This window comes from Lissotriton vulgaris, chromosome 6 (assembly GCF_964263255.1).
Source record: "Lissotriton vulgaris chromosome 6, aLisVul1.2, whole genome shotgun sequence".
Taxonomy (NCBI): Eukaryota; Metazoa; Chordata; class Amphibia; order Caudata; family Salamandridae; genus Lissotriton; species Lissotriton vulgaris.
Genome location: NC_141694.1, coordinates 1,354,484,350 through 1,354,509,003, shown reverse-complemented (window position 1 = coordinate 1,354,509,003; position 24,654 = coordinate 1,354,484,350). Strand labels below are relative to the sequence as shown.

At 46.0% G+C, this 24,654-nt stretch overlaps 1 protein-coding gene across 1 annotated transcript in view; it reads left to right on the top strand.

The window, feature by feature from the left end:
• RYR2 (ryanodine receptor 2) overlaps positions 1 to 24,654 on the top strand; it is a 3,481,211-nt gene that overhangs the window by 533,452 nt on the left and 2,923,105 nt on the right. Inside the window, exon 12 of the mRNA XM_086925791.1 lies at positions 2,439 to 2,595. Coding sequence (XP_086781917.1) covers positions 2,439 to 2,595 — 157 coding nt within the window. The remainder of the gene's footprint in view (positions 1 to 2,438; positions 2,596 to 24,654) is intronic.

The window sequence follows — 24,654 nt, the reverse complement described above, 5'->3', positions numbered from 1 at the left end:
TGATGCCTGCTAGGGCCAGTCTGGCCCTGTCGATAGAGACACAAAGCAGCGGGTGAAACATTGGGGGCCTCATTTATGAAAAGTGATGCATCGCTGCGTGAAACCAGCGATGCGTCACTTTTCATTGCGCCCTCCTTGCAACATGCTGGATGCGTCATATTTACAGTATGACGCATCATGTCGCATGGAGTTACAGATACGTCAGAATTTTTGACGTATCTGTAGGCACAAAAATGACGCATTGCTAGAGTGTATCACAAAAGTGACGCAACTCCAGCAATGCCTCCTTTCACATGGGCAAGTCCCATTTCAAATGTGCCTGCGTCAGTCTTACGCCTGCTGTGAAGCTGGCGTGAGATATTGACGCATTTGAGTCCTATAAGTGATGCAGTGAAATCTCATAGATTTCATTGCATGACTTCTACGAGGCATACTTGCGTCAGAACGCCCACCCTGCATACATTATACCAGGCGCAGGGGTTTACAAAGTGACGCATCTATTTAGATGCGTCACTTTGTAAATATGACAACATTTTTTACGCTGCTGATGCGTCACAAAAGTGACACACCGGCAGCGCAAAAGAGACGCACCGGCAGCGCAAAAGAGACGGACCGGCAGCGCAAAAGTGACGCAAGGGCTCATAAATAAGCCCCTGGATTTCTTTGCTGGCGCTGCAATCATTCACAGAGCCATGACAAGGCACACAGGTACAGAACAGAGTGTGCATTTGTTTTGAATGACACTGGCTGTTTTTATGCACATAGACTAACTCTGTAAATGAACAAGTTAGCGATTGAGCTGCAGAAACACAGAGATGTATGTCATTGATACCGGGTTTTTCAGAGCTGTGCTGTCTTCAGCTCACCCTCTAAATCAGAATGTTTCAGATAATTTCCAGGCCTATGAATGTGCTCCAGACATTGCTAATATGTTCAGAAGCAGTTGCACAGCTCCAATGTGCACCTGTACGCATGTTCATGAGACAGCCCATGGAGTTAGCAGGAGAGAGCTTGTGCTCTAGACAGCAGAATTGATGTGTTTAAAGGGTGCAAACCCCAGATCTGTGTCGCTGTGCATTTGTGGGATGGGGACAGGCTCACAACGCCCATTAGGCTCAAAGTACTCCAGCCCCCCACCCCGTGGTGTGGCAGCCTGGGCTGAGACAGCTTCCCAGGTACACACACAGCCACACCAGAGTACTTCACAGGTCTTTAAAAGACCATTTGCTTGTTAATGAGGCTTTGTTTTGTATTTCACGCCTTCTTAGAGCCCCTGCATCTCCACTCAGCTTTCATGAAACGTCGAACTGGAGTGTACAGTATAAAATTAGATTTTTGCGGTGTAGATACAATGACAATTTTCTATTTGATGGACAGAACAGTTATCAACAGAAAAACAAGGGCTCAGATTTTTTACTTGTACGGTAGAGTAGCTGCATTACGTGCGGTAGGTGGTGGTGGTGGGGGACTGCACATAGCCATGAAGCTGTTATACCTGACACTGGTGCAATAAAATGGCTGCCTTGTACAATGCACAGTCTCACACAGAGGCACAGAGGTGGGTACACTCTGTCTGTCTAGCATAGGATTTGTACTGGAAGCACACCCTTCCAGTGCAAAATCCTATGCCCAGACAAACTCCGAAGCATCCCACACATTGAATGTGTGCTGTGCACTGTAGCACACAGGTAAGTTGTGAGTTGTTTTCAGAAATAAAAAAAGTCCCACTTTTTAACGCTACTATTTTTTATGCTTTGCATCAGTTGCGCGGATGCAAATCTTTCATAAATCTTGTCAACGCAGTTGGTGAAGCTAGATATGTTGTTATAGATGGTGAACTGGTGTCCTAGACGGGAAATGGATTTGCTCTCTGCTGCTTTGGATATGGACTGCTGTTGCTGCACCCACATGAGCACATTTGGAAAGTCTGCTAATAAACCAGTGTTAATAAGGTCTCCTTGATTAATTCCTAGTGAAATGTCCAAAGATTAGTCAAGATTTATGAAAGCATACTTTGCCCCATTGCATTTTTCCACACCAGTCCTCTGTGAACATTGGGTTTACCAAGCTGTGGTTAACCAGAGTTGACCTTCATTCCTGGTTGCAACTACCTCCATTGCCGGTGCTGCATATATAAGGTATTGTTTGTGAGTAGTCTGATCCATATTGCCATGTCACCAGTATACCATCTTTCCATTCCTTGGCTTACGCAGACAACCTACTCTATTCTGGAATTTCAAGTCATGCATTGTTTCCAATGAATCAATTGGTCTGGCACACCTGGTAATGGATTATAATAGAATAGGCCAGGAACTGGACCCATGATGCCCAGGCCACATGGATCTCAGTGGCAACCTTCAAATGGATCCTCATTTTAATCAGAGTTGCATTCTAAAGCCAAGCTCTTCTCAAGGATGTTTTTTCCATGTTCCTCTTAGGTGGAGTGGAAGCCATACCAGATGGGGGCAGCCCTTTCGGCTCCGGCACGTAACAACAGGAAAGTACTTGAGCCTTATGGATGACAAAAGCCTTCTCTTAATGGACAAAGAAAAAGCAGATGTGAAATCAACAGCATTTTGCTTCCGGTCATCTAAGGTGGGCCAATTTCGACTGCTGATTTGTGAGCAACCACCAAGTAGTAGTAATATGCATTTCTTTTTTTGTGTATTGAAAATGTTGATAAGTTTCTATATGCAGTAAACAGTGAGATTGCACTGGCTGTTATTACCCCTTCATGGTTTTGGAACTTCCATGGTCTCTTGTATTGGTAAGAGTGGTGATGGTTCAGTGTGAGAACACCCCACATGGCGCATGTGGTCATCAAGCAGCAGATGTCATGCCTTGGACTGATCCTCTTAGCTCTTGCCTGCATATTCATTGGTGCAAACACACTGATGGGTATCTGAGGGCATCTGTTGTCATTGCTTTTACGTACTGTGGCAAGATGTGGCCTTGTTTTACACTTGTCCTTTCTTCCCTGGTGGCGACATTGCTTTAGTTTCAACCATGTCAAATATGGGCATCATTCTTTGGCACCTGTATGACAGCGCACACAGCATTATGAGAAAGCAGGCCCATTTGCTTCCAGATTGATACATGACCTAGTAGGAGGCTACATTTGTATGGGTGAATGAACAAGCACAGATAAATAGGTTACCTAAAAATGGTGGTACCATACTATGAAGAAGGAAACACTTTGACTAGGCAGTGAAATATTGGCTCTGATGATATACTAGTTATATGTAGAAATTCAGGACCTCTTTGCTATTGTGGTAATCACAGACGTAGGTCATTGACTTCTGAGTTTTAGTCTTCCTAGGTTAGAATCAGCAAAATCAACAAAACCGTGATGCATGAGACAGGGTTCCCTAAACTTTTGGACCTCTCCCTCATTGAACAAGAACACAAGTAACTGCAGAGTAGTTTCAACCCTGCGAGGGTTCATCAGTAAAATTCTGATTATGGGCCCGTGTAGGTAATTCTAATTTACCACTTCTAAAATACTGAATCATACCGATTCGGTATTTAAGAAGTGATAAATTAGAAGGGGGGAAATGTAGGTATTTCAGATTCGGTAAATACCGAATCGTTAAGATTCGGTATTTACCAATTCTGTAAATACCGAATCGGTAAAGGCCATTGATTCCTATGGGCATTGCAGCCCAAATGAATCAATGGTCATTACCGAATCGGTATTTACCGATTTGGTAAATACCGATTTTTGCAAGGGTGCAGGGGGTGTCACTTTGACACCCTCTTGCACCCCAATTCCGGACTTGTGTGCCATGTGGCACACAGACATGCCCTAGGGGCATGTCTGTGTGTCACATTGCACAGGTGTGCGCACACCTGTATTCGGTATTTTACCACCCAATTGGATTGGGTGGTAAAATACCGATTCTTAAAGCCCTGTGGCACTCTGACATGTGCCAGCTACATCTGCATTTACAGAATCAGTATTTTACAGAGTCTGTATTTACCGATTCGGTAATTTTACCGAATCGGTAAATACAGAATCGGTAAAATACCGATTCTGTGAATGCATGCCCTACATATGAAAACCGTAATACCGGTCGGAAACGGCCGAATTCGGCGTTTCCGACCGGTATTAGGGCACCTACATTGGCCCTATGTCCCTGTGGGGGAACAACCAAGGTACCCCAAGTCTGAGCATAGCCAGACCACTCACAATGAGTCAATTAGGCATCAGTGAAGGGATGGATGCTTTTATCTGAACCACTGGTAATAACTAAGGGTGCATTACTTACCATAGTTTTTAGCTTATATGTTCCATTATAGAAGGGGCAGTCAAATATAAATTTGGCTTGGTCTTCTTCAATAGGAAAAGTCAGAGGAAGAGAATCATAGAATTTAGCCATAACAGGGATAAGGTCTGTCACCATGGGAGATGCTTCGAATGTGTAGTACCAATTACTGGTGTGAATAAAGCTCGCATCGTCGTCGATTTCACTGAAATTTGGCTGCTTAAAATATTCTCGGACATTCTGACTAATACCCTTGTTTCTGATGACCATGACATTAGATAGTACCAGGGGTGTCACTAGGGTTGGTGTCACCCAGTGTGGGTAACTCATGGTGTCACCCCCTCATGCCTTACCCCATGGACCTCCTCTGTGACAGAGCCAAGGCCGCCTCATCCGGCACGCCTTTCAGGTGGTCATCCTGGCTCCTGCAGACCTCCCGTTCGTCCACGTCCTTGGTCAGGGTGTCCCATCTGGATCCGCCAGCCTCTGGTCGTGCTGGTTGTTCTCCCACCGCTTTCTCCTCCGTAGCGTCTGCTACCGCGTCCTCCTTCGTGTTGTCCTCCTCTGCTGTCCTGCTTTCACCTCCTTGCATCCGAGTTCCCCTCCGCAGTTCTGGGCCATCGGAATATAAAGTCCCTTCTCCCCCTTGTACCGAAGTATTACACCGGAAAGAGAGGAAGAGACCAGGAGGCAGGACACCTTGGTGCCCCCGGGGCTCCCGCCACAAGCCCCCAAGGTCTTTTCCTTAGAGTGCTCCCCTACCAGGCTTGGCCAATCTGGCCAAGAGTCCTCCGTAAGGAGCGACCCAGAAGGTAATACTGAAAGGACTGGAGGGCCCATTTAATGGCAGAAGCGAGGCTGCAAAGTTGGATGTATGTTGTTACAACGTATACTTTTACAACGCATACCTTTACAACACATTTTTTACACCACAACATTCATTACAACGCATTCCATTACAACGCATGCCATTACAACGAATTCTTTGAAACTACCTTTACAACGCATTCCACTACAACGCATAATACATTTACAACGCATACCATTACAACGCATTCCATTACATTGCATGAATGGTAAGTATTGGATAGTGTAGGGGTAAAAATTACTATTCTAACTCCAGGTGGTGCAGCAGTAGGGTAAGTGTTGGATAGTGTAGGGGTAAAAATTACTATTCTAACTCCAGGGGGTGCAACAGTAGGGTAAATATTGGATAGTGTAGGGGTAAAAATTACTATTCTAACTCCAGGGGGTGCAACAGTAGGGTAAGTGTTGGATAGTGTAGGTATGCGTTGTAATGGTATGCGTTGTAATGACTGCGTTGTAATTACATGCGTTGTAGTGGTATGCGTTGTAGTGACATGCGTTGTAATGGTTGCGTTGTAATGGTATGCGTTGTAATGGATGTTGCAGTGTAAAAGTTTCGTTGTAAAGGTAGTGCATTGTAAAAGTTGTGTTGTAAGTGTTGTTTCCCTGCAAAGTTTGGCCAGCAGCCAACACAGCATAACCAGATCATAGCTGCAAAGGTTTCAGAACGCTATGTATGACATTTTCATAATTTCAGGGAAGTTATGAGTGACATTTCAACGACTATGAGTGACACTTTCTCACGAGCAAAATCTAGCAATGAAGACAAGGGAAATATATAAATATCAGAAATTACACCCATATGAGCAATAAAAAAACTTTAAGGAGATCTTAAAACTGCGACAAAGGCCCAGAAATGGAAGGGCGTTAACAGGAAACTTCTCCTTGCAATCCAGCTGCACAGACTATTGACACCAACTCAATTTACTAATCTGAAAGTAATCTAAGCTTTATGGGCAAAACAATATTTCATAAAGTAAACAGCTTCAGTTATGGTCCAATGCTGAACTCAGTCCAAGATCTTTATTAACGTTTCTTGCACACTCACATTTTGTTAATACTCCACAGTCTTGCAGGGGACCTACTCATGGGGGCTTGAGGGTCACACAGACTCTGAGAATGCACCTCAATACTAAATATATTTGTAGTTAAAGTGAACATTTAAAGGCTCAGGAGTACCACCGTTAAAAACAGATTTGCATGTAGACACTAAAATACGCTACTAAGTGGGAGAAAATATCACTGACCCAAACTGTAATGTTGACACCATATAGAATAAAATAGTGTTTTTTCAGTACAGACTCCATCTGTGGGCATATTAAAAGGAACTACACAAAGTTTGCATAATTTGTTCAATTGGCTTGAAAAAACTAATTAGCGAGACCTCACAATTCATGTTACTTTGGGAGAAGTGTTGTTAACAGATTAGTGGTTCCAAATAGGTGCACGTTCAGCAGATTGATTCGCACAAAAATTAACTCGTACTTGCGCTCCTTTTATCAGCACAGGAAACTTTTTCATTTTTCTAGTAGCAACACTTGTTTTACATTTTGGTGCGTACACCACCACAAACAAAATGCAAGCACCTGACTCAATCACGCAATTGTTTCCTATAATATGAACAGCACTGTACTTACCACACAGCACGTTCCGTGATGAAACACTGTCTTGGATCAGGGATAGGAGTCCGTGCTAGCATGAATCTTCCGATGCCTAGTGACCTGATGACCAGTGCGTGGAAGAAGGAGGCTGGGCAAGCACTGGCTCCAAATAGGGACACAGGCCCCGGCACGCATAACATGAGACCTGGAAGAATGGCGCCGCTTTGACGCTTGCGTGCGTGGAAAGGAGAAACAAAATAGCCGCCCGCCTGTGTCTTTGGCCAATCAGACCATGCATGGCCACAGGCACTCAAGGCGTCACTCCAGGGTTCACAAGGAGCAGTCAGAGTCTGCTATTAATGACACAGACCGTTCTTGACTATAATGATTGCCAGCAGGAATTATTGAAAGTAAACTATGCGTGACAGTCTGCATTGGTGAATACAATAATTAGAGCTTCACATGGCATCTGCGACGGTCGCTCACTGGTTAGAGGCGGCAGACCCGAGAGCAGAGGACGGCCCGGGACCAGGGTTCGATTCCCGGCGCGGCAGGTTTCTGGACCAGGGTCAACGGACTCGATAATTCTCTCGCCTCGGTGCCCACTCTGATCAGCGATCACACTCGGCAACTCTGGGCATTAGCTTGCCTCATCTTCACTAACGGCCCCACCAGACCGCCGGGGATGCCTGGTCTCACCCTGGAGATACCCATTAAGGGACCATCTCTCAGGGAAGCCAGGAAGGGTTTCGCAGCAGTCGAAGCGCCTTGGGACCCTACGGGTAAGTAGTGCGCTATATAAATGCCTATACATACATGTGCTGGTGTCACACGGTGCGGTAAACACCCCCGCACCCCCCTAGTGACCCCACTGGATAGTACTGTATTATGGAGTGTAAGTCAGTGCACAGAGCCAATGATATTGGTTATATGGTCATTCCTGAAATTCCAGTAAGACTTTGGCCTGCTTGATTTCTGTATTTCACTTATAGCCTGTTAACAGTTTCACAGGAGCTGCCAGGCAGATGGATTACGCATAATTCATCCGAATGGATTGGCAAGTAGTAGGTATTTATGTGATTCAACGTGGGGCAGCACTCACTTGATTGTTATTTGCTACTAGAAGCACACACTAGATACCCTGGACACCTGGGGATCCAGAGAAAGATTGAAATTGAATATTATAACCAAGATGTGGCTGTATGTGGACAGCACATCACTGAATGCTAGATAGAGATAATAGATAATTCAGGTTGCAGTGTCAGCCTTGGTAAGAAGTTCAGTTTTAGTGGGATCAAATGTAAGGATATTGAAAATCATTTGCCAATGAATGAATGATAGACATTTAGTTAGAGTAGATGGTTTGGCTGCTTCATTACTACCTGGGAAAGTTATGACAGCACAAACATTAGCTGTGTGTTATTGGTGTGCATATATAAGTAGACCCTTGCAAGATAGGAACGTTTTCCAGGGGCTTTATGCTGACAATAAATGTGAAAGTCGTCCTTATATATACCTTTTGGATACTGCAGTCAATTCTGCAGGGCTTGGAGTTGAATGGAGTTACTGTGACCAACTGTTTGTAATGTAATGTAATGTGAAAATTACTTATAAAGCGCGGCATACACCGGACGGTTTCTTGGCGCTGTTCACTATATTCGGTGGGAGGCAGGGGGGGGGGGTGGGGGGGGTGAGAAAAGCCTATGAATAGACACTATGGAAGAGGTGGGTTTTAAGGAGAGACCTAAATTGAGGGTGGGAGCAGGAGAGTCTAAGTTCTAATGGGAGAGAGTTCCAAAATGAGGGGGCCAGAAAAGAAAATCTGAGACCTCCATGTTCTCTTCCAGGGGATCCTCATCAATAGTCATAAGCATTAGAATATTCCCGCCCATGCGCGGGACCCCGGAAACAAAATATTATATGTGCCCCACATATATATAGACATATATATATACATATATATATATATATATAAAAATAAGCAATTGCAGCCAAATAAAATAGTAGAGCTGGAATATGCTGTGAAGAATTTCCACCATACATGTGTATTTGCATTAAAAACATGAGAAACAACACCAGTGCTTGTTTAGAAACTGTTTTAATGCTTAGAAAACAGTAGAAATTCTTATAACACACTGTAAGCATATACAGCTCCCAGGCTGCATTGCAAATACCCAGTCTAAAAAGACTGAAAAGCTAACTTGTAGCTGTATGTACTAAAACTGACGCCGTGCCTTTAAGGCACCTCTGCCCCTAGCTTCCTATCATGCCTCAGGGGTTACTGTTAGGTCAGTTGTTCTTTCCGGCTCCTTCAGGAAGGACCCTGGATACACAGCTCCACATTTTTCTGCCTTTTTCAGTCAGAAATTCTTCTAAAGAACAATTTTTTGATTTACTTTGACTTTTAACAACAGTGTCAAGTAAATAACTGCTTAGCAGTCGATTTTTTGTGAGGTTTTCCTGTCAGGATGCCCACACTATTTGATAAATGCCCTTCTTGTGGCCACAAGAAGGCAAAATCAGACTCTCATGAGGTCTGTATTTTATGCTTGCCAGAGGATCATGATCCTAAAGACTGTTCACATTGTAGAAACCTGTCTGAGAGGACTCTTAAAGACAGAGAAAGGAACAGGCTCTATGGTCTGGCCCAGAGATCCATCAGGGGAAGATCTACTGAGAGGAAGAGTTCAAAGAGACCCAGAACTCCCTCCAAAGGCAAGTCAGAGCGTCCATCAACCTCAGCGCCGGGCTCGGCGCTGAAAAAACAATATCTGATGGACAGTTCTAGAGAAAAAACTCAGTCGACGTCGGGACCGGCGTCGATGAAGAAATCGTCGTCGAAAAGAAGTTCACCGACGACGAAGAAAGCTCCGCCGTCGTCAACTAGGCGACGATCGGCGTCGAGAGAAGCCACGAGGTCACCGTCGACGAGAAGATCGGCGTCTAGACATAAGTCAACTCCGCCGTCGTCAACCAGGCGACGATCGGCGTCGAGAGACAGATCACACTCGCCGTCGTCTCAACGTCGACAGGCTTCTAAGAGTGTGACACCTCCGCCGACGTCTCCACGGAGGCGCTCGGCGTCGAGGAGCAAGAGCCCCCTCAGACGCTCGCCGTCCAGGAAGAGATCATCGTCGACGGCGCGTCGGCGCTCGACGTCGAGGATATCTGATCCCCTGCCGTCGCCACGTGTCCGGTCGACGTCGAGGGCATCGTCGATGACAGGACAACGTCGATCCACATCTCCGTTGCCGGCAGACCAACGTCGGTCGACGTCGAGACCTCCGTCGACGGCAGGGCAACGCCGCTCGACGTCGAGACCTCCGTCGAAGGCAGGGCAACGCCGTTCGACGTCGAGGGAGAAGACTCCGTCATCGGCTCAACATCGCCGGTCGACGTCGAGGGACCACAGGTCAACGGCGAGGCGTTCGACGTCGAAAGTTATCACTCCGTCGACGCCGCAGAGGCGTTCGACGTCGAGGGAAAGACTTTTGAGACGTCCTCCAACACCGGTGAGACGAAGATCTCCTTCAGTGCCTTCGACCGTTCTAGTGACGCAATCTGCTTCTCACCATTCCTCCTTAAGTACCTCTGGCTCATCGAGGTCCTCTTCTAGGAGTAGGAGTCCGTTGCCCCAGCGACGGTATGTCACACAGACAAGACTCTCGCCAAGATGGTATGGTCCGTTGAGTCAGTGGAAGGATTCTGGAGCGACGGAGAGGCTACGAAGATATGTAAGCCCACACTACAGGTCACCTCTTCAGAGGCTGGTAGAAGAGGGAGACAGACAGAGTCCTACCAGGCACCGATCACGCTCTCGGGAGAGGAGAGCGGAAAGGTCGCATACCCCCAGGGTCTCCCGATCACCACGGAGGGAGCAACCCAGTTCTCCTCGAGGGGAAGAACGACCGAGAAGATCACCAGTGAGGAAGGAGAGGTCGCATACCCCCAGGGTCTCCCGATCACCACGGAGGGAGCAACCCAGATCTCGAACACCGAGAAGGGAGGAACGGGCGGAGAGATCGAGATCTCCCTGAAGGGAGCATCAGAGAAAATCACGTTCTCCTCGAGACAGCCCTCGCTCCAGAGCTTCCCCGATTGACGACGTCAACACGTATCTGGACGTCTTACAAAGGGGGGCTCACAAACTAAATATAGAGATGGCTGTTCCAGAGGTGTCCACTACTGTGATTTTTGAGACCCTTCGTCACAAATCATATACCCGGCCTTTACTCCCATTGGTTCCAGGGATAATGGATCCAATCAAAGAGGTTTTCCTCACGCCAGCAACGATCAAGGCGGTACTGGCACGTATCCAGAAGAAATATAGGCCGGCCGAGTCAGATCCTATCTTTGTTAAGGAAGAGCCTGCGGCGGACTCAGTCATTGTAGCCTCAGCTAAAAAGAATCACACTGTCGCTCCTTCTTCTTCGGTCCCGCCGGACAAAGACAGCAAGACGCAAGATTCTTGGGGACGCAGGGTATGCAGCACAGCAGCTTCATCCCTGAAAGTCTCTAGTGCATCAGCCCTTCTGGGAAGGTACGATAGAGCCCTATGGGACTCCATGGAACGATTCAAGGAGAAATTGCCCAAGGAGGACCAGAAGGACTTTGAGGAGACAGTGACGGAGGGCTGTTTGGTGGCAAACCAGATGATTAGTTCATCGGCAGATAACGCCCTTCTAGCAGGACATGCCTACTCACATGGGGTATGTGCGAGGAGATCCTCTTGGCTGCGTTTAACTGGGCTCAAACCAGATGCCCAGCAGCGCATCCTCAATCTACCTTTTTCCGGATCTTCACTCTTCGGGGAGCATGCCGATCAGGAAATGACCCGTATGAAGACAGAGTCAGACACAGTGAAGGCGGTTGGTCTGGAGAAAAAGAAAGAACCGTTCAAACGACGCTTCAAGACCAACAAGAACCGGGGAGGCCAACAGAGGGTTCAAACCCCTCAATGGTCTCAAAACAAGCCACAAGGAAAGCCGCAATACAGAGGAGGAAAATCGGGCAGAGGCAGAGGCGGACATCATCAGTCCTCTACCACGCCTAGAGGAGGCAAGGCCTGAGCAGTGGCTTCCTCTGGCGCCGTTACCCACTCCAGTGGGAGGAAGTGCTTCGCAGCACCTGGCAGAGTGGGTCAGCAGCACAAAAGATCGGTGGGTGCTGAATATACTGCGCAATGGATATGCGCCACGTTTCCGGAAGAGACCACAACCGATTCCTCCAAAAAAGACTCGCTCGTACCATCTAAAACTCCTCAAAAGGGAGGTGAACGTCCTCTTAAAGAAAAACGCAATCGAAGAGGTACCCCCATCCCAAAGGGGGAGAGGAGTGTATTCAAGATATTTTCTAGTCCCCAAAAGAGACCAAGAGGACAAGTTCAGATCGATTTTGGATCTTCGAATCCTCAACAAGGTGGTGGTCAAAGAGAAGTTTTGCATGTTGGCACTTCACCAAATATGTCCTCATCTACAAATTGGAGATTGGATGTATTCGGTGGATTTACAAGACGCGTACTTCCACATTCCTATTACACCAGGTCATCGAAAGTACTTGAGGTTCCTGGTAGGGAACAAGCATTACCAGTACAAAGTGCTTCCCTTCGGTCTCAAATCCGCACCAAGGGTCTTCACCAAATGCAAGGCAGTGGTAGCGGCGTGTCTTCACAAAAGAGGTCTCTTTGTGTACCCATATCTAGACGACTGGCTCTTGAAGAGTCCGTCCCCTCGTCAAGCCACCAAAGACTGTCACCTGTGTCTCCAACAACTGCACAGGCTCGGCCTCCACGTGAACACAGAAAAGTCGGTCCTGCATCTCACGCAAAATATCCACTATCTGGGAGCAGTTCTGGACACAAATTTAGGAAGAGCGTTTCCTTCGCAGGAGAGACTATCTTCCATGGGGCAGAAATGCAAAAAGTTACTTCAGTTTCCTCGTCCAAAGGTGCGAGAAGAAGCATCTCTACTGGGCTCCATGGCGTCCTGCATCTTCCTAATACTGAACGCCAGGTTGAGGATGCGGCCTCTACAAGAGTCTGTGGAAGATCAGTGGGACCAAGCGACAGGAGATTGGGAGGATCGAATCAACCTGTCTCAAGCAGCATTGACCTCCATACAGTGGTGGACTCGCCCTCGGAATGTCCTGCAGGGAATCCCTTTTCAGCAACCTCTTCCTTCGCTGTCTGTGGTAATGGACGCATCTCTAGAAGGCTGGGGTGCTCACATGGGTCATCTTTAGATTCAAGGTCGTTGGTCGACCAACCTCCAGACATACCACATCAACATGCTGGAGCTTCGAGCAGTTCATCTGGCGCTCAAAGCGTTCCTTCCAGCAATAAAAACGGACAAAATCCTGGTTCAGACGGACAACACTACAACTATGTTCTATCTGAACAAACAGGGAGGAACTCGATCTCGCCCTCTGTCTCTGGAGGCCCAGACAATCTGGCACTGGCTTCTGGCTCGGGGACTGTCGGTGGTGGCAGTGCACCTCCCAGGCGAGCTAAACACAAAAGCAGACGCGCTCAGCAGGCACTTTGAAGATCAGCCAGACTGGGTGCTAAACGACAAAGTAGTCGAAGAACTCTTCCGTTGCTGGGGTCGTCCAGACATAGACTTATTTGCGGACGACGAAAACGCCAAATGCCACGCCTTCGCGTCCAGGTTCCACCGGCCAGGGACGCAAGGGAACGCTCTCCTGTTGGAGTGGACAGGAATGTTCGCCTATGCGTTTCCTCCTCTGGCACTGATTCCGAAGGTGGTGGCCAAGCTCATCAGATCGAGCATGGACATGATCCTGATTGCTCCGGATTGGCCGCGACAATGGTGGTATCCAGACCTGTTACATCTGTCGCTGTGTCCACACAGACGCCTGCCGTGCAGGCCAGAGCTGTTGAGCAAAATGAACAGGAGGAACCTGCATCCTAACCTCCCGTCGCTGAACCTGACTGCATGGCTCCTGAGGTCTTGCAATATGGACACTTAAATCTGCCTCCGGAATGTATGCATATTTTAAAAGAGGCAAAAAGACCTTCCACAAGGGCGTCTTATGCGTTCAAGTGGAAAAGATTTTTCATTTGTTGTAAGGACCATGGCTTTGATCCCACCAAAGGACAAGAAGAGGTAGTCCTTCCATACCTCCTTTACTTGGCTACATCAGGGTTGAAATACGCTTCTATTAGGGTTCGTCTATCCGCCATAGTAGCGTACAGGAAATCACCTACACAAACATCGTTTTTTCAAGTTCCAGTGGTTAAGGATTTCCTTCAGGGGTTAAAGAAGGTCTATCCCCCTGTGAGAAATCCTTCTCCTCCCTGGGAGTTGAACCTGGTTCTCTCCAGGCTGATGTCTACACCGTTTGAGCCTATACACAAGGCCTCCTTGCAGCATCTCACTTGGAAGGCGGCCTTCTTGGTGGCAATAACCTCTGCGCGCAGGGTTAGCGAGATACAAGCACTCTGCACCAAGGAACCTTGCACTGTGTTTCACCACAACAGAGTGGTAATGAGGGCACCTCCATCTTTCCTTCCAAAGGTGGTCTCGGATTTTCATATAAATCAAACGATTACCCTTCCTTCGTTCTTTCCTAACCCATCGACCCCAGCTGAGAGGTCGTTGCACTCGTTGGATCTTAAACGGGTACTAAAGTTTTACCTAGAAAAGACGAAGGACACCAGAAAGACAGACCAACTCTTTGTCAATTATGGTTCAATGAGGACGGGGTTTGCAGCAGCCAAAAGATCCATCTCCAGATGGATTGTCTCCTGTATCAGGCTGGCATACCAGCTGGCTGGCAAACCTTTGTTACAATCACCCAAAGCTCATTCCACTAGAGGGAAAGCAGCCACAATAGCGTTTTTACATGACATTCCTATGTCAGAAATATGCAAGGCTGCAACATGGAAATCAGTCCATACCTTTACAAGGCATTATTGCCTAGAGTCTGATTCCAGAGCGGAGTCTCAAGTAGGGCAAGCCTCCTTGAGAAACCTATTTGGGTAGAATAAGGCCTACTTTTTGGGCCTACGAATATGAATGTTATCTGTTGATTCCTTTGCCCGCAGGGATGAGGTGAGGCTCGCTACTCTATTCTAATGCTTATGACTATTGATGAGGATCCCCTGGAAGAGAAGGATTAGTTACTTACCTGTAATCCTAGTTCTCTTCCAGGGGTATCCTCATCAAAGTCATAAGCAACCCTCCCGCCTCCCCGGGCAAAGGACTTTGTTTATTAAATAGGATATTTTTTAACCTGTTATTATCATGGTTTGGTTTTCAGTCTCCGAAAAGAACAACTGACCTAACTGTAACCCCTGAGGCATGATGGGAAGCTAGGGCCAGAGGTGCCTTAAAGGCACGGCGTCAGTTTTAGTACATACAGCTACAAGTTAGCTTTTCAGTCTTTTTATACTGGGTATTTGCAATGCAGCCTGGGAGCTGTATGTGCTTACAGTGTGTTATAAGAATTTCTACTGTTTTCTAAGCATTAAAACAGTTTCTAAACAAGCATTGGTGTTGTTTCTCATGTTTTTAATGCAAATACACATGTATGGTGGAAATTCTTCACAGCATATTCCAGCTCTACTATTTTATTTGGCTGCAATTGCTTATTTTTATATATATATATATGTATATATATATGTCTATATATATGTGGGGCACATATAATATATTGTTTCCGGGGTCCCGCGCATGGGCGGGAATATTCTAATGCTTATGACTTTGATGAGGATACCCCTGGAAGAGAACTAGGATTACAGGTAAGTAACTAATCCTTTTTTACGCCTGTATCTGGGTACCTGGAGGAGTGCTTGGTCAGAGGATCGGAGGTGCCTGGAGGAGACGTAGCGATGTAGGAGGGAAGAGATGAAGGAAGGGCCGATGCCGGCCAAAGATTTATGAGTAAGACAGCCAAGTTTGAACTTGCAGCGCTCTGATACAGGGAGCCAATGAAGGGCTTTGAACAGAGGGTGGACGTGATGATGTTTGGGTTGATAGATTAGGCGAGCTGCCTGGTTCTGTATCATCTGCAGTCGTTTGATCTGATATTGAGGGATGCCTACATAAAAAGCGTTAGCGTAGTCGATCCGAGAGATGACTAGGGCCAGCAATGCCAGAGTGAGGGCTTCGGTGGTCAGGAAGTGGGCTATTTTTCGGATCTTCCTAAGCTGGAAAAAGCAAGAGGACACAGTGGCATTGACCTGATGTTTCATAGAGAGATCGTGGGAGATGTAAACCCCCAGGCTTTTCACTTTGTCAGCAGGGTGGGGAGAAGGGCCAAGTGAGAGGGGCCAGAAGGAGGAGTTCCAAGGGTTGGATGGGCCTCCGACAAGAACAAGCTCCGTCTTGTCGGGATTAAGTTTGAGATGGTGGGCGCCCATCCAGTTGCTGATATGGCAGAGGGTGGATTGGAAATTTTGGGCCGCTTCGTCAGAGGAGTCAAGGTTGAAGACGAGCTGAATGTCGTCTGCATAGTTAAATGCGGAGACATTCCTTCCCCGGAGGGAGCGGATCAGGGGGGTGAGGTACAGATTAAAAAGAAGTGGTGACAAGGACGAACCCTGTGGAACACCGTAGGTAAGCATCCTCCTGTTACCCGAAAACTGGGAGAGTCGGACGGATTGGTGGCGGTTCGTCAGAAAGGAACGAACCCAGTTAAGGGCCGTCCCACCGATGCCCGCTTCTTTGACACGGTCGACCAAGATGGTGTGGTCGACCGTGTCAAAGGCAGCCGACAGATCCAGAAGGACCAAGGCTTGGCTGATGTTGGAGTCAGCGCCTCTACGGAGTTCCTCCATGAAAGAGAGGATGACCGCCTCAGTCGAGTGGGCAGGTCTAAACCCGGCTTGCTGGGAATCAAGGAAGTTGGAATCTTCGATGAAGGAGCTGAGGACGCTGGTTACGTGAGACTCAAGTACTTTACTCAAGTAGGGGAGCAGGGAGATGGGGCGGAAATTGCCCAGAACCCCGGGATCAGCGTTGGTTTTTTTAAATATAGGAACCACCTCAGCGTTCTTAAAGTGGCTGGGAACCTGACCGAGCAGTAAAGAGTTGTTCAGGAGGGTCAGCGGAGGGGAGGGGCAAGCCGAGAAGGCGGCCCGGAGAATTGTAGGTGGGCAACAGTCTGTGGGGGAACCAGATGAGACTTTATTAAGTAGGGAGAGAAAGTCTTCCTCTAGTATGGGGGGAGCTGAGTGAGGGAGTGGGGGTTAAAGGAGGAAGTGACCTCAGAGAGGGCCGTCGCCGGCGGTCCGGAAGATATACTGTTTTTGATTTTATTGATTTTTTCTATAAAAAAACAGTTGAGAGAGTCGCAGAGGGCCTGGGACGAAAGGGGTTTAATAGTCACCCTATCCGGATGTGAGAGCTCCTCCACAATGGCAAAAATTTCTTTGGATTTTTGCACAGAGTTGAGAATTTTTGAGGAGAAGTAGGTGGTTTTAGCTGCTGAGATAGCCTGTTTATATTCTCCAGATAGTTTTAGAAAACGAAGTTTCTCTAAAGGGTCGTAGTTTCTGCGTCAATGACGCTCGGCTTGGCGAAGTCCCAGTTTTAAGGATTTGAGGCTATCTGAGAACCACCGATGTGCGTCATAGGGACGCTTGGCTCTGACTAATTTGAGGGGAGCGACCTTGTCACTGGCAGATTCTAACCATTCAGTTAATGCGGCTTGTTGAGAGTCCATGGAGCCTAGGCAGGACGGAGTTGAGGAAGTTAAAGAGGTGAGGAAGCGATCGAGGTCTGCTTTGTTCCAGTTGCGAGCCAGAAGGCTAGGGCCTCGGCTGTGGGGGGGGTGGAGGGATCAGAAGACAAAAAGAGATTAGAAAGTGGTCAGACCAGTGGCAAGGTAATATCGTGAGCAAATTGATTTCCAAATTATAGGTCCACACCTGGTCTAGGATGTGGCCTTTAGAGTGGGTGGCTGTGTGAATATGTTGAGAGCCATTAAGCCCGCTTAGCAGGTCAGTAAAAGCCAAGGAATGAGGGCTTTCATTTGCATCTGATGGCCAGTAGTTAAAGTCCCCTAGGACCAGGATTTTAGAATTGTTGATAGTGAGCTGAGAGAGTAGATCACCAAAGAGGGAGGAAAAGTCGGGCATGGGTTGAGGGGGGCGGTATGCCAAGACACAGATGAAAGGGGACACCGAGGAGTCAAATCTGATTGCCAGGCAGTCAACCTGGGGGATGGTGAGTAGAGAAAGGGAGCTGAACCTAAGAGGAGATTTGATAATAGCGGCTACGCCGCCTCCTGGTTTGCCAGCCGGCCGGTTGGCTTGGAGGATGTAATAGCCCGGTGGAATGGCTGCCAAGATGTCAGGGGGGGAGTCGACATTCAGCCAAGTCTCCGTTAGAAGAAGAATGTCAGGTCGGTCTGAATCCAGGAGGTGGTGGATGTCAGATTGATGTCTGACGAGCGACCGGGTGTTAAGATACATGATTGTTAGTTCCAAATTAGCAGGTGCTTGAGCGGACAAGGGTTTAGAAAGGGGGGGGGGGGTGATTGTGTACTCAGGAGTGAGGGAGGATGGGAGGGTCCTGATCTCGGGGAAAGAGGTGCGGGCTTGGTAGATACCAAGCTGTTGTAGGTTATGGTGGCTGGCGGATTCCAGTGGCCAGGGTGAGTGTAGAGCAGTCAGGTCCCTGGGGGCATAGGATGTGAGTTGGGCAGAGTGGCAGGCCCCAGGCCCCGGCCGGCCGCGGACGGGCGCAGACGGGCTTGCCTTAGGCGCGCCTTCGGCGCGCAATCGGCGCGCCCGCTGTGCTCGTCCGCTGCGCTTCCGGTAGGGGCACATCCTATGTACAGGTAAGGGAAGGGTTGGAAAAGGGGCGTGGCCAGCGCCGGTGGGCGTGTCCCGGAAAGGGCGGCAATGGCGGCAACTGTAAATACAAACACCTCGCCCGCACCAGCGCTAAATCCGCTGTGCAGGGGTGTCAGGAATCAAGTTAAATGCGCGAAGAGCAGGTGAGCATAAAGTTTTAAAAAGCACAAGTATCAAGCAGTTTTTAAAAGCATAAACATAGGCAGTTCGTGGCTCCCGGCTCCAGGCAGTACTGTGGAACCCACTCTCAATCAGTCAAATACAAGGATGGCCTGGTGGGTGGTGTCAAAGGTTTGATCTAGATCTAATAAGACTAGTGCTCCAATACCACTTTCTATTTTCTTAAGTTTTATATCACAGATTTGGCCCAAGTGCTTTAGAGCACTTTACATGAGCACTAGATTACATCACATAAGGTCAGATTCATTTTCTAGACATGGGAGATTCAGTGATTTTGTCGGACCAAAACGGGGAGTTACTGTTCCGGAGGTAGGGGTGCCAACGGTCACCCACTCACCAAAAGGAGATAAAAGGAAATGGTCCTAGGTCTAGAACCCACTGGTCAGAGGCAAGCACATGTCTTGTCTCTTGTTGACCTCACACACCCCGAAGGATGTTATGCTTCATTATCGGGCGTTTGCTCTTCGTCCGGCTGACACTGCAATGCCCTATGGGTCCCCCGAAGGGTCACGTTAGCAGAAACTTTTGCGAACAGCCATATGGTGAGTGTGGGTGTGTGGGGTGAGTCTTATGTGAAGGGTGCAAGTGTGTGTGATAATTTAAAACTGGCTATTGGTTACCAAGGAACGGTACATTATTGTGGAGATACCCTTGTCAGAGTAAAAAAACCTGGAGGTTGTGCGTTACTCCAATGGGCGTAATGTGCCCAGGTAACTAAAAGGTCGACAGCACCACGAGTATAACTTAACAACTCTCACCACGGTCAGACAACATGCGGGCAGGCATCAGGATGGGTAGGTGCTGAGAGCAATCACACCAACAGTAATTTCCATTAAGGTGCAGGTTAACCTTCGCCCTAGCCCATGGCGCATTTCTCCTCATTACTCTAGGTCACATCAAGAGCGGTTCAACTATTTAGTTGCAGCCTAGCTGTAGTGTTTCACAGCCTTGGCCAGCCCTGATTTCACATGGGTCTTCTCCCCTTCACTCATGTGCACCATCATTACACGGCTTGTTTTCGGTCCTGATGAAGCTCCACTGATCCTTGTGACCAACGAGGTGCGAAACATGTCGACCTTTTAGTTACCTGGGCACATGACACCCATTGGAGTAACGCAACCTCAGGGCTTTTTACTCAGACAAGGATACCTCCACAATAAATGTACCATTTTGGTGAGTGGGTGACCCGTGGCACCCCTACCTCCGGAACGGTGACCCCCCGTTTTGGTCTGATGACTAGCTTTAGGAGCACAGGCTCCTGGTCCCCCTTTCTTTTTGTTGAGATAGATTCAGTGATTTGCCATGAATTACAGGATGCTAAGCCATCACCAGGATTTGAACCTGATTCACAGTTCAAAGGTCAGCCCGCCGATCTGTCCGGTTGGCCACATGTTTTCCCTTTCCATCTACCAGCTTCCTTAAGTCAATCACACTCAAAAGTGGAACTATTTTGGTATCTACCTGGGTCAGGAGGCCACCTGGAGGAGACCTGAAATCTAGCAGCTTCAGCAGAATTTTTTATGTGCATGAAACGGGTTTCTTGAGTAGTTTTTCACGATTTTCGAGTAATGATATCATGCCCAAATTACTTAAATCAATTAGTCTTAGTGATTGATAATATAATGGTGGTTTAGCTATGATTGTTGTCCAGTCTTTAGGTACAGAACCCATACTCAGAAAGATGTTAATCATAAAAAGCAGTTCTTGTGTCATGTTCACATGCGTTTAATGATTTATTGTCATGATTTCGCACTTAGTTGAAGGCAGATTTTGCGTTTTTGTGCATCTGCAATGTTGATTTTCAAATCAAAAATGTATTATTATCTTTCTTTCTTTTTTTTTTTTTAAAAAACCAACAAATTTATATTTGTTCAAATGTTAGGAAGCTCCATCATCTTAATCATCTTTCGGTGTTAGTTCCTTTGTGAGCAGAAGTATTTAGCAGGCTTTGGCTTCACTTGAAGTGTGGGGTTTTGATTCTGGCCCCTTTCCCATTGGACGATGTGAGACATATTTTTGGTGCTTTGGACATTGCTTGATTTGGGCCCCTAAAATGCCAGATTTTGAAATAAAATGCTCTGATAAATGCGTACAACTTAAGACTGACCAAAACATGTTGATGCTCATTGCATAGAAGAAAAATATTTCTGGTCAAAGTCAGATTACCTTACTTGTTTTGTTCATGCGATTCTACTAGTAAAGTACAGGTTTTCATCTTCTCATTCGCACAACATCAGTTGACAAGTAACTAACAGTTTCACGTTGTAATTGCTCTCTTAGTGAAAGTATTCACCTGTTATTCATAAGAACTGGAGGTCAGCATTTTCCAATTTATATGTGCTTACAGCTTCTTTCAATACAGGACTCTTTAAACGTGTGTTTCAAAGCTACATTCAATTGGCAGATTCATATAATGAGATGTATAAAATAAAAAAGCAAGATTTATTTTTTAAGTGACCACTTCCTTTTCAGCACTTACGATGATTCATTATAAACGATTCAGCACAAATAAATGTGAGTTTGACAAAGAGAAATAAAATAAACATTAGGTTGTCGTTAGGGCTGATGAAAAACGTGCACGGCTCGTGGAACCATTTAGTATGTATAGGGAAAATCTGTTAAACATTTGATATAGTGGGGAAATCAACCGAAAACAGTCGCAAGATAAGTTTGGTAAAGGAAGCGGGTGATATTTGATTCCTATCCCATCAGATATTTACCAAAGGACATTTGTGAAAGATATCTACAAATAATCTCTCTGCAGTTCTAAATTTCCAAATGTACTCAAGGGGATCTATTATTTTGTAAATAGTTATATACCACCTATAAAATGATTGTTCACATATACGTTTAATATAGGAAATAAAGTGGTTTGGAAAATCTCACCTGCCGTAATCCAACCTTATTCTTCAAAAGCAGACCTGCTGCTCAGTTTTAGAACTAAGCCATTTCATGTGAATGTGGAAACTTTTATATGGCTTTTAGGACAGTTGCAATTATATCTAGCTTATTGGATACATCTTTGAACTGAAAAAGAACTGATAACATGAAAAACATGTGTCTTCCCTTTGCTCAAATTTTGGACTAAGTGACCAGATATGACTGCCTATTACAGTGACTTATTATATAACCCATTTTGTAGAAAATATGTCATCTTTATGAAGAAGCCGGGTTCCACATTCTAGGTTACTCTGGAACCCCTGGCCAACATACCTACTTAGCATTCCCAAGGCAAGGTCTGAAAAGGTGTCAGCTCTTGAAGGCTACCTAGGAAGACCATTCAAGTTGAATGGGTCGAGTAGCATAAAGCTATAGAGCTCGTTCTAGGATGCTCTCTTTCTCATGGCAAAGCAGAAGTCCCCCAGATTCTGTCCCTAACTCGAACAGATGAGCCTGTGACAAACGTCCTACAATGCTACGCAACATCACCCCCTCCACGCAAGCCACCTCCATGTAGGGAACTTTCCATGTGGTAACGATGCTCCCAGGCCTTGGCATGATGACCTTGATTCTCAGGCTCTCTCCGGTGAGACAGAACACCGCCCCACATTATCAGCAACGCTGTTCAAATGTATCTTCTCCTCCCTAAGCCTAACTCCTAAAATAAAGACATTATTCTACCTAACTAGGATAATTTTCTTCCACCTGCAACAGAAACGTGAGAAAGACAATTCTACACACACATGAATTTTACTAGCAAATCTTAACATGAGAACGACCAGGGAGAAATACACTTTAGGCCTACAGAAATCAGCTAAGAAACAGCACATTTCCATAAGGCACACACATAAGTGAACTATTACTATGCACTTTTAAATCGATGCATTACATAAACACGCTAATCATGGAAATTCTCGTTAGCCACATAAATAGTTCTACAAATATACATTTTCGTCTAGTCACATATCATTTCAACATTGTTTTTCTTCATGTGTTACACTGAAATACCTCTAACACTTCTTTTTTCACATTATTACAGTACACAATCTAATAGCACAAAAGTTAACGAAATAAAGGTTATGTGTGGGCACAAACTACTCATGGTTATACTGCACCCCTACAAACGACAGAGCAAATCGCCTAGGGCATTAGCTAGATGAAATGGATATTGTGCTTTAAGCTGTCATTTTAATCCTTACTTGGTTTCACATTGCCCTGAAGGAACATTTTACATCTATTTTATAGTAGCCACGTCATCATATCCTTGACATCTTTGGGGATTTGTGACCTGCAAAAGAAAAAATGAAACTTCTGTCAGATCTGCTGCTTCATTTAATTTGTTTGCTCGACACACAGCTCTTTAAGTTTTTCTTCTGAATCACAGAAGATCATGTTCGTCTTGCAGTGCTGCAAGTAGAGAGCCAATAACAAGAAGCTTTGGCCATCTCCTCTCTGATGGTTGAATCTAAGGACTTCTTAGTCGGGTGGTGTTTGATATCCTGGACTGTGATTCTGGACTTTCAGCAAGAAGAGCTGTTATCGTGAAAAGATATGCGCTCAATACGGTGGGATCTAACTATTGTACAGGTTTCACGCCCCACCAGAGAGTTCTTTAAGTGCTTATCAAACAGGATCAAGTATGTTTAGGAGGGAAATAAGTCTTGCTGTTTTGTTATGAGTAGTTTTGAAGTTGCTAGTTATGGCGACAGGTAAACTGAAGTAAAGGGAGTTGGGGTAGCTGACCTTGGACAGAGTGACATCCTGATTAGGGTGCTTTTGGGATAAAAAGGCAGCAGTGTTGTGAGATTTCTCAGCAGAAAGAGGTTGCTGTTGTATAATTTATCCAGATTGTCTATACCATTACAAGAATTACTGGTGTGTGAAGGTGTTAAGCTGACCATTGCTATTCTTTTTAATCAATTAGGTCAATCCACCTTCATTTGAAGCTGCCCCAAGAGAGGGATTTGATTGTTATGCATTCGGTTATCCTGTAGATATTCGTGTAGTTCACAAACTGCTGGGACCACTCAGAGCCTGGGTGCAAGGTGGGGTTGTGACTGGCACTGGGCCGAAACGCCTCAAGACAGAATAGATATTGACATTTGGAGCAAAAAATAACTGAATATTCTGAGATGTTGGATATAGTATATTGTTATTTTAATAAAAGTTTTTCTATTAGTTTTATGCCAGCAAAAAAAAGCAAATAACAACCAAAAAGAAACACAACACAAAGCATTTCCACCTTCCCCTTCACACTGTATATGATGATAGCACCCACAAATGTGGTCTATAGTAATTGCAGGGGCCCTTTACATAAACAAACTCAGCAACAGATAGTTTATTTATGCTTTATCTCCGTACCGACGGATCTCATCATCCGCCGTTATGGGCCCAGATTCCCATGGGGTAAGCAAGATTTCCCTGTGTGGGCTCCAACACATCCACATTTTATGATATTTCTGTGAGCAGCATCTAGCTAAATAAATAGGTATCTCAAGACTCATGCATTAATCAAGTTCTCTATTCCATCATTCCAGTGTAGGAGTGTCTGTCACCCTCCACAGACCAGCAATGCCTAATTTCACAAGGAAAAGCGCCAACCATAGCTAATCCATCTTAAAATATTTCTTACTGTTGATTTAATATTAGTGAAATTAGTGCATACACCTTTCCTCAAATGGAAATATTACATTTGAAGGATCTAATAAGACTGCAGAGAATAATTAAGCATGTAATAGGTGGAATCTGTAATTTGGAAATTCTGACTGTTAGCCTTTTCAACAGACCTGGAATAGAATCAGTTTTGTTGTATAAACAGAATATGATGTCCAGTCCCTGAATCTTTCTGTTTAGACAGATTATTCCTCAGCTTCTACACAGTGGTGATTTGTTTGTAACAGTAATTTAAGTTTAGGTATTTGTGAGTTTGAGGGACTACAAATTTCCTCTCTTTCATTTGCAATCTTTTAGAACCAAGGGG